We start from the raw sequence: 11,432 nt of genomic DNA on the forward strand, positions 1-11,432 counted from the left end.
TGGCCTTGCCCCTTACCTCGTCGTAGAAGCGTGGCTTCAGCTCTGCCCCTCCAATGCTGATCCCGCCGCCGGCACCACCGATGCCACCGCCACCGCCGCCCATCATGGGCTGCGAGGTGGTGACCATGTGCGAGGCACTCAGCACATCGCTCAGTGCGTGCCGCGGACTCGACTGGTGCTGCATCTGCTGGATGAACTCATCGGTGGCAATGCCGCGTCTAAAGTTAATCCATTGGTTACTTGAGCGAGGTTTCCTGGGGGTCAGCTACTCACCTGTCGATCAGCGAGGGCGTCATGGGTCCGCACAGGATGTGACAGCAGTTCAGGCAGATGTTGCCCCGCGAGTAGGGATTCTGGTTGCGTGGACCGCCTTTGGAGGAGAAGGATCCCTTGAGCTGTGGGGGAAAAACACTCCATTATTTGATCTATGTCTATTTCTATATACTCACATCCTCATTGGTTGTCTGATCGCTTGTTGTCAGATAGGTATGGAAGCCGGCCAGGCCGATCACGGACCATATCGAAAAGAAGCAAATGAACACAACAATCACAGTGAAGGGCGCCTTCTTGATTACTTCGAAGACCTCCTGCTCGGTTTTCATCACTGTCGGCGGTATTATAAACACTATAATTCATCCAAATTTATGCACACATTCGCATGGTACTCACATAAAACTAAATGCGTCACAGAGCACGAGAATATAAATACAGCTAAAAATGCCAATGAGACTAGAAACAAATAAAAGAACCGATAATTCCGCTTGCCCACGCAGTTTCCCACCTGAAAACAAGCAACAAAAGAGAGAGAGAGTACATTAACCAGGTTATAAAGGCACATCCAAAATAAAGACGGTTACAAGTCATTGTTGTGAGCCCTAACATAATAAGGTTAATTGCATTTTCACGAGATGTGTGACAACACCAAAATTACGACCAAGAAACGCCTTAATTTCAAGTCTCTTTCTCCTCACAAATCCTTTTACAGCCGCATACGACGAGTATCCGAAAACCCCCCAAAGGAACAAGTCGACCTTCAAGCTGCCAGCTGCCTTCACTCCTCTGGGGACTTAAATTACGTCAAGGAAGAGCAGCTTCACATGGACTAAAAAGGATTCACTCATATTTTTGAAAGTACAGACAAGCATACCCTTTGATTTTATGCTATTTTGAAGGTATAGGAAAGTACATAAAAATATTAAAAATATATGCAGTTATATATAGTGATATTTTTTTTATATATATACCCTTGATTATATATAATTTTATATAAAAAATCGTTTTTAGTTTTATGAAAATCGGAATGCTATATAATATAACCGGCCGAGAAACGGTTGTTAAATGAAGAGGATCATTAAATATCTTTAAACAATAAGTTACTATGAACAGTAAGTATCTATCACCAGTAAGCAACTAAAATCAGTTAAAATCAATGGCCAGTAAGTAACTAGGATCAGTAAGAACTAATGAACGTTAAGTAACTATGACCAATAAGTAACTCTGACCAGTTAGTCCCTATGATCAGTAAGTATTAATAAACAATAAGTAGAAATAAACATTAAGAAAGTTTGAGCAGTAAGTAACTCTGAACAGTAAGTATCTATGAGCAGTAACTAACTCTGAACACTAATAAACAATGACTTGCAACTTTTGTAACACAACACGTATCCGAGACTTGGCTGGTAGAAGTCACTTCGTCCCGGGGATGTTAGAACCAATTGAGAATTATATACACATGTGTGCGAGACTTGTTTTGGCACAAATTTAAGAGCAAGCTATTTGAATGAAACAATGCAGTTAATCTTCTAAATATTTTTAAAAGTTTATAAGTCGGAGCATGGCGAATCGGTGCACTATATATATACATATACATAGCTGACATAGGAACAATAGGATGATTTTTAGAAATATCATTCTTAATTAACTATGATCAGTAAGTATCTATAACCAGCAGGAAACTCTGAACAGTAAAGCTCCATGACCAATAAGTAACTCTGAACAGTAAGTATCTATGACCAGTAAGTAATTATAATCAGTAAGTATCTATGACCAGTAAGTATATATAACCAGTAATTAACTATGATTAGTAAGTATCTATGACCACTAACTATGTATGATCAGTTACTAACTTTGAACACTAATAAACAATGACTTGCAACTTTTGTAACACAACACATATTTGAGACGTGGCCGGCAGCAGTCACTTCGTTCCGGGGATGTTAGAACTAGTTGGGAATCATATGCATAGATGTGCGAGATTTGTTTTGGAGCAAATTTAAGCTATTTGAATGAAAGTATGAAGTTATTCTTCTATATAAAATTACTAGTAAATAAGTCGGAGCATGCCGAATCGGTGGACTATATATATATATATACATATATATTTACATCTGAACAATCGGACGATTAATAGAACTATAAGCAGTTAGTAACTCTGAACAATAAGTATCTATGACCAGTAATTAACTCTGAACAGTAAGTATCTATGAGCATGCCAATAAATATCGATTTAAATAATGCAATATTTTCTTTTGAGGGTAATCGTAGTTAGAAGCTTGTTAACGCTATCAATGATAAGATACTTTAAAAATTAATATCATTTGGAATTCCTTTTTTTTTGTATAACCATCTCACCTTATATTCTTTCTAAATGTTTTTCCAACATAAATATTAAAGCAGCTATTAAAATCAATTTAACATTTTGAAATATTAACTAAGCAAATGTCATAAGATATACCTTTGCTAATATTTAATAATTTAACTAAGCAACCTTAGAAGCCAAAACGATTTCAGGTCAAAAATGCAAATTGATGGGCAAGAAGTTAAAATCAAGGTGAATGCAATTTACCAACACACACACACAAAGACATTAAAATCTATTAAGCACCCAGGAAAAAGGGGGGCAAGGTAAACTATTTTTTTCAAATGCAAAATGCAAATCAAACCTCAAGTCATTGCAAATATTTAATGGCAGGGCTGACCTTCTACAAAACTAAATGCATTTGCAGGTCAATTTAAATTGATTGTAAAAAGGCTAAGCATCAAGGTGAATGCAATTTGCAAATCAATATTTGTCGCGCTGTGAAATTACAGGTACTGAGTAAGCAATTATAATTATTTAAGGATTAAGGGCAGGGACTGCAATATGGCAACGGTCTTCGCATCTAACCCTGAATGAAAAACTAACACTTTCGGGGGCCTTGTGGGGTAAGGGTAAGCAAGGATAATATGTGTGCGCGATGATTTGGGCCCCCTGAGGATATCCTGCCTGAATTACACACTCTCACACGCACACACTCAGCTCTCGCAAATATGAGTGTGCGGCTACTTAAGCCAGTGTATGTTTGTGCAAAGTGTGGCTTGTTTGCTTGGTCCTGGCCAAAACCCACAAACACACAGAGAGAGCCACCGCCAGCTCTTGTTGCATCAGCGCGACGCTCGCGGGGATTTCCCCTTCACCAAAAAAGAAAATATATATTAAAAAAGAGACACGAAAAAGCAGCAAAGGATTGGTTGAGGCAGTCCGAGTGCGCTTTTTTATACGTTTCAGCTGGAAACGTGACGTGCGCGCTCTTGGCTGAAATTATTTTTACTAAAAAATTAGCAACCTCAGCGGTTGCCGCTGGAATTGGGTTAAAGTCACAGGCGAGGGGCCTGACTTTCCCTCTCTCTCTGTGTGTGTGTGAGTTGGCCCACTTTTTCGCCTCCGCCTAATGCACGACGCCTAGGCTCAATGTCAGGACGAGCATTGGGGACACCACCCGGTTCCCAGTTCCCAGCTGCCAGCAGCTCCTCTAGCTTCCATCTCCCATTTCCTAGCTGCTGCTGCTGGGGAAGTGATTAAAATTGCGCCACCGCTAACGAGATGCCAACGGGTCCTTGACAAGGACACCACTGACGGACTACCTAAGTGACTCACTCACCCAGGGACAGTGGTGATCGAAGCGGTCCACACAGTTATCGCACAGGCTGCAGTGTGAGGCCCTTGGCGGCCGGAAGATCTTGCAGGTGAAGCAGTATTTCAGCTTGACCGTTTGTCCCTTGACCAGGACCTCCTTGGTCCTTGGCGGTGGTCGATATGTGGGGCTGTTTAGAGAGTTTGGCACCTCTGTAGCATAACCATATACATCCAGGGCGGAAATGCAGCATCAGGGATCAGCATCATCATCATCGACGTGCGTTTGTTGACATGGAAGAAAAAAAGGGGGAAGAGAGCAAAGTTTTCTCATTTTAAATATTTTATACAAAGGCAACACACAACAGCAACTCATTAGTGCAAAGGCAACGCAGCGTTTGCCTTTGATGATGATTTTTATATACGGAATAAATATTTTTCCTGTGATTTTTTTTTATTTTCATTTTTCGCCATCGCAGTTTTATTTTCTCATTCTATGTCATGCCACGCTCATTACTTTTTACGTTACGTGAGCTCCACTCTGGCTGGCTGCCTTTTCCCTCTCTGCCCCCACACTCATACAGACTTAATGAAGTGAAAACAAATATATATATATATATATATGTATATATATGTATACGCAAGTGTCTGTGTTTGAGTGGGCGTGGCAGAGGGTGAAAGAGGCGTCAGAGGATAAGGATATTCAGGCAACAGGCAAACGACCTTGGCCACATTTCCTTTTGGATGGACGCAAGGACTGCGACTGCGATTGCGATTGCTACAGCGACTTTAACAGCGACTGTGATGGTACCACGGGGCGTATGAGTAACGTACCAATTTGCTTTTCGATATAGGCTGCCTCATCATTGGAGGCTCGCGGTATGACTCCCGGATCCGTGAAGGTTGTACGCAGCAAGGAGCTCATCGTAAAGAAATATAGAACCGCTCCCACAATGGGTATCACCGGATTGATGCGCTCCGCCAGAAATGGACAGCTGTCAAGGAAATGAAAAGGAAAATAATCATCATTAATCTAATGTTCTGTTATTGTTAAAGTTTTATCATAATGATTATTATTATGGGGCAACATCTTGCTATTGCCTTGATTGTTTCAGTTCATTTAGTAATAAATAAAGTCAGGGTATTTAAGAGTGATAAAGTCTCAATTTATTGCTAATAGAACTTTTATCCTCTGCAATTTTGAAACTACAATTAAACACTTATTTGGAGAGGAAAAGCCCTCATTGCAAATTGATTCCTCAAATCGGCCCAAAGCCTGGGGAAAGCAGGCCATGCCGGCCACAGAATTCAGTGCAGGATTTAGAGGGCGGCGTGTCCTGCGTTCCCCTGCTCAAAAATGCATGCAAATGTCCCCGGTGATTTGGCAAATGCTCCCCATGTGGGCGCTCGTACAAATATGCCCCCGAAATGAGGCACTTTGGGCATCAGGAGCCACCAGGCAGGGCATCCTTTCCATGGGGGATACATATGCGTGGATGGGATGTGGCATGTACATGGACAATGCCTATATGCCCGTCATTGTTACTTAATGCCCAATGCGTGTGCCAACGATTTGTGAATAGCTAAAGTCGCCGCATCCAACCAGCAGCAGCAACTTTCACTCGCTGTCAACTCACAAAGGACCCAGAGAGCTCAGTGACAATTATGTGTGACAAGTCCCAGATGGAGGAGGAGGCACCATTATCATCCCCATCATCATCATCATTTCGGGGACAGTTGTCAGCAGAATAAACCGAAAATAGTTAAATACATTTGTCATGACAACGCCGATTTCCCCAAACCCATTGCTATGCAGCAAGGAGCGTAGTTTAAATAGGAATGCATTCACAAAAAAATAGTGCTTTTCTCGCATTCAGCTAACAAATCGCTGACAATGCCATAGAAAATAGAAAATAGAAAAAAGAGAATAGAAAATGCTCAAAATGGGTAAAGGAAAAGGGATCTCGGGTTGGTTTTGCATTGTGTGCTACCTTTTAGCGATTTGCATCGCCATAGAGCGTCGAACGAAACACAATTTGAGTTTGCTCACACATCCCTCGGGCTGAACTACATGCAGAATAAAAATTGTGGCCTTAAAATAAGATAAAATAACAAAAAAAAAAAATATATACAAATTGGTGCCTGAAAAGCCAAATACGCTGACTTTAACTTTATGGTAATCCCTTGAATATTTCATTTCAACAAAGGCAAAAATTGCTAGAGTTTCCATTAACCAAATTAGAAATTGGTTTTTATTTTTAAATGGACTTGAGTATAGAAGAAAAATTGATATAGAAAACTACAATTTAAGGCTATATTCTGTATGATTCAGTTATAAATTTAATAAATTCCGATCGAATTAGATTTCGAATTTTACTTTATTATAGTTTTTGTATTGAAGGGAAGTTATGGCCTAGTTTTATCATGATAAGAAGCTTCCAAAAATAACCTTTATAGTCATATTTTTATATTCGAATCTAATATTATTTCGAATCCCTACTTATATCAGGACTTACGGATTACCCGAATCCCTATTTGTTCCTTAAATTTCTCCGCCTGCATTCTCAGGATGTGTGCGAAATATCTGCAGGAATAACTATGCGAGCACTCAAAGGCATTGCAGATATTGTAATGCCCATCCATACTCATACTGGAAAAGAGGAAAACTCCTCTCCTTCTTCCACTCGACTGTGCGCTAATGTAAAGCAAGCAATGAAAATAAAATCGCGCTGCAGCCGCCGCTTTTCAGCAGCGAATAAATTTTTAGAAGCACGCCCAGGCACAGAGCCACAAGATGTAGGTATAGAACTTGGTTGCTCCTCCAGGGGAATTTCAATTTCTTTGTGGGAGCATCCCCGCCTGCACACATTTGGTGCCGAAATGATTTCGTGCAGAAAATGTTGAGCATAATTTTTGTCTAATCGCGCTGTCAGGGTGTGTGCAGGCGAATGCTGCACACAGCCCTTTAACTTTAACATTTCCCCGTTTTATTTGTATTTGTACTACGTGACGTATACGTTATTTCGGCCAACGGACAACTTGCAAACCAAAATTGAATTTAGTTTAACGTATTTGCAGGGCTTTCCATATGAGCACACGCTCTCTTCGGGTATTTATTTAGTTGTAAAGACCACCAGGGAAAATGGCAATCAATGGTTATTATTATTATGGGAACAACGTGAAAGTAGTGCCATTTCTGTGGAAATGTTTCACTTTAGTTCATTCTTTGATTTCTGTTTGGGAAGACCTTTTTTGTGTCTTTGTTCCCTTTTGATTTCAGTATGAGTTTCCATTTGAAAGAGCTGCACTTTTTGATTCCTAATATAATCTTCTTTGACATGTAATAAACGAATGCCGTTTGACTACTTAGCGTCACAAAAGGAAAATGTCTTTTTTCATTTCACTCACTTTTTATACCCTTGCTGGATATTATAATCTCAGTCAGAAGTTTGCAACGCAGTGAAGGAGTCATCTCTGACCATATAAAGTATATGTATATATTTAGCATCAACAGTATGTAACTATGATAAGTAATAACTAAAATCAGTAAGACAGTATCTATGAGCAGTAACTCTGAACAGTAAGTATCAATCAACATTAAGTAACTATGATCAGTAAATAAATAAAATCATTAATTAAATTTAAACCGTATCTATAAGCAGTAAGTATCTAGGACCATTAAGTATATATGATCACTTACTAACTTTGAACACTTGTAAACAATGACTTGCAACTTTTGTAACACAACACATTTCTGAACCATGGCTGGTAGAAGTCACTTCCCTCGGGAGATGTTAGAACCAGTTGAGGATCATAAGCTCAGATGTCCGAAATTTTTTTTGGAACAAATTTAAGAGCAAGCTATTTAAATGAAACTATGCAGTTATTCGTGTATATAATTATACTACTATATAAGTCGGAGCATGGCGAATCGGTGGACTATAAATAGTTACATATATATAGCCGACATAGGAACTATAGGACGATTTTTAGAAATATCATTCAGTAAGTATCTAGACTAGTAAATAACTCTGAACAGTAAGGCTCTATGACCAATAAGTAATTATGATCAGTAAGTATAAATAAACAATAAGTATAAATGAACATTATGAAAGTTTGAGCAGGAAGTATCTATGACCAGTAAATATGTATGATCAGTAACTAACTTTGAACACTAATAAACAATGACTTGCAACTTTTGTAACACAACACATATCTGAGACGTGGCCGGCAGCAGTCACTTCGTTCCGGGGATGTTAGAACCAATTGGGAATTATATATATATGTGCGCGAGACTTGCTTTGGCACAAATTTAAGAGCAAGCTATTTGAATGAAACAACGGAGTTAATCTTCTAAATTTTTTTTAAAAGTTTATAAGTCGGAGCATGGCGAATCGGTGCACTATATATATACATATATATAGCTGACATTGGAACAATCGGACGATTTATAGAACTATGATGCGTAATTAACTATGAGCAACAGTGAGTATCTATGACCAGTAAGTATCTATGACCAGTAATTAACTCTGAACACTAATTTTCTATGACCAGTAAGTAACTATGATCAGTAAGTATCTATGACCACTAACCATGTATGATCAGTAACTAACTTTGAACACTAATAAACAATGACTTGCAACTTTTGTAAGACAACACGTATCCGAGACTTGGCTGGTAGAAGTCACTTCGTTCCGGGGATGTTAGAACTAGTTGGGAATCATATGCACAGATGTGCGAGACTTGTTTTGATACAAATTTAAGAGCGAGCATTTTGAATGAAACTATGGAGTTAATCTTCTAAATATTTTTAAAAGTTTATAAGTCGGAGCATGGCGAATCGGTGCACTATATATATACATATATATAGCTGACATTGGAATAATCGGACGATTTATAGAACTATGATGCGTAATTAACTATGAGCAGTAAGTAACTCTGAATAGTGAGTATCTAACATATGACCAGTAAGTATCTATGACCAGTAATTAACTCTGAACACTAAGTATCTATGACCAGTAAGTATCTATGACCAGTAAGTAACTATGATCAGTAAGTATCTATGACCACTAACTATGTATGATCAGTTACTAACTTTGAACACTAATAAACAATGACTTGCAACTTTTGTAACACAACACATTTCTTAGACGTGGCCGGCAGCAGTCACTTCGTTCCGGGGATGTTAGAACTAGTTGGGAATCATATGCATAGATGTGCGAGATGAGTTTTGGCACAAATTTAAGAGCAAGCTATTTAAATGAAACTATGGAGTTATTCGTCTATATAATTTTAATAGTATATAAATCGGAGCATGCCGAATCAGTGGACTATATAAATATACATTTTTATGGCTGAACAATAGGACGATTTTTAGCACTATGAGCAGTAAGTAACTCTAAACAGTAAGTATCTATGAGCAGTAAGTAACTCTGAACACTAATAAACAATGACTTGCAACTTTTGTAACACAACACGTATCCGAGACTTGGCTGGTAGAAGTCACTTCGTCCCGGGGATGTTAGAACCAATTGGGAATTATATACACATGTGTGCGAGACTTGTTTTGGCACAAATTTAAGAGCGAGCTATTTGAATGAAACTATGCAGTTAATCTTCCAAATATTTTTAAAAGTTTATAAGTCGGAGCATGGTGAATCGGTGCACTATATATATACATATATATAGCTGACATAGGAACAATAGGATGATTTTTAGAAATATCATTCTTAATTAACTATGATCAGTAAGGATCTATAACCAGCAAGAAACTCTGAACAGTAAAGCTCTATGACCAATAAGTAACTCTGAACAGTAAGTCTCTATGACCAGTAAGTAATTATAATCAGTAAGTATCTATGACCAGTAAGTATATATAACCAGTAATTAACTATGATTAGTAAGTATCTATGACCACTAACTATGTATGATCAGTTACTAACTTTGAACACTAATAAACAATGACTTGCAACTTTTGTAACACAACACATTTCTGGGACTTGGCCGGCAGAAGTTACTTCGTTCCGGGGATGTTTGAACCAGTTGAGAATCATAAGCTCAGATGTGCGAGATTTGTTTTGGAACAAATTTAAGCTATTTGAATGAAAGTGTGGAGTTATTCTTCTATATAATATTACTAGTATATAAGTCGGAGCATGCCGAATCGGTGGACTATATATATATTTACATTTGAACAATCGGACGATTAAAAGAACTATGAGCAGTAAGTAACTCTGAACAGTAAGTTTCTATGACCAGTAATTAACTCTGAACAGTAAGTATCTATGAGCAGTAAGTAACTATGATCAGTAATTAACTTTGAACACTAATAAACAATGACTTGCAACTTTTGTAACACAACACATTTCTGGGACTTGGCCGGCAACAGGCACTTCGTTCCGGGGATGTTTGAACTAGTTGGGAATCATATGCATAGATGTGCGAGATGTGTTTTGGCACAAATTTAAGAGCAAGCTATTTGAATGAAACTATGGAGTTAATCTCCTAAATATTTTTAAAAGTTTATAAGTCGGAGCATGGCGAATCGGTGCACTATATATAAACATATATATAGCTGCTATAGGAACGATCGGAAAATTAAGAAAGAAAAAATTATAACCTATCCAGGTTTCACAAGATTTTTATCAAATTTGATATATAGCCATTATATTTTAATTTAGAATTTTAAAAATTGGGGAAAATACAAAACTGTGAATGTAAAACTGTAAATATAAAATGTATGAATGAAAGAAAGGAAAGCAGGCATTGCTTCATTCTTTCTTAACAAAAATGTAAATAATTTACATTGCATTAATTCCTAGTCATTGAAATTTTATTTGCAAGGGTGTATAAACTTTGGCGTACCGAAGTTAGCTTGCTTTCTTCTTACTATGTGAATTGTTAAAAACGTAACACATATCCCACAGAAAAAGTTATAAGAAGCTTTGCAGAACGAGCAATCAGAGGTCTGGGTATCAACATTTGGACATTAATAATTTGAAACTTTAATTTGCAAACCATTAAAGGACCACCAAAAGCTAAATAAGCGAAAAGTTGGTCCATATATGTAATCAGGAAATAGAAATGTGCACCGGATGGTTGAATTCGAAATGGAAATTCTATTTAAAACTACTGTTTTGTGGTCTGAAAGGAAGAGAGGAAGAGTGCCGAGTTGGGGACAAGGGAAACATATTTGAATGCCACACAACCGGACGGATTGACTAATCAAAAGCTGAAACTATTTGTCCAACCCTTTTCACCAATCCGCTCCACACGGATTCAACCGTAATTCAACGGATCCAGCACAGAGACATCGGGAACGGGAGCTGAAAAAGTAGCCAGCACAGTTCGCAGGAGGGGAGCGTCCTTTTGCCAGGCCAAGCATAACGCATACGCCACGTTGCACAGCAATAATTACATGCCATTGGATACGGAGACGAAGGGCAGAAGGGCAGGAGGGCAGACGGCGACGGCGACGGATGCCAGACAACAGACAGTAACCGGACCCAGGATCCAGGACCCGGACGAGAAACCCGATGAT

The 11,432-nt window shown here is 38.4% G+C and overlaps 1 protein-coding gene across 14 annotated transcripts in view; it reads right to left on the reverse strand.

Annotated features, from left to right (window-relative positions):
• Positions 1–11,432, reverse strand: part of app (Palmitoyltransferase app) — a 73,892-nt gene that overhangs the window by 6,826 nt on the left and 55,634 nt on the right. For all 14 annotated transcript variants that reach the window (XM_086837331.1, XM_020949004.2, XM_020949003.2 and 11 more), the window contains 6 exons: positions 4,727–4,887; positions 3,921–4,105; positions 670–781; positions 450–604; positions 274–395; positions 17–218 (listed from right to left, as the gene is read on the reverse strand). In XM_086837331.1, coding sequence (XP_086693457.1) covers positions 17–218; positions 274–395; positions 450–604; positions 670–781; positions 3,921–4,105; positions 4,727–4,887 — 937 coding nt within the window. The remainder of the gene's footprint in view (positions 1–16; positions 219–273; positions 396–449; positions 605–669; positions 782–3,920; positions 4,106–4,726; positions 4,888–11,432) is intronic.

The sequence above is a fragment of the Drosophila serrata genome, unplaced genomic scaffold, assembly GCF_035046125.1.
Source record: "Drosophila serrata isolate PLE 108 unplaced genomic scaffold, ASM3504612v1 contig_66, whole genome shotgun sequence".
NCBI classification, from domain to species: domain Eukaryota; kingdom Metazoa; phylum Arthropoda; class Insecta; order Diptera; family Drosophilidae; genus Drosophila; species Drosophila serrata.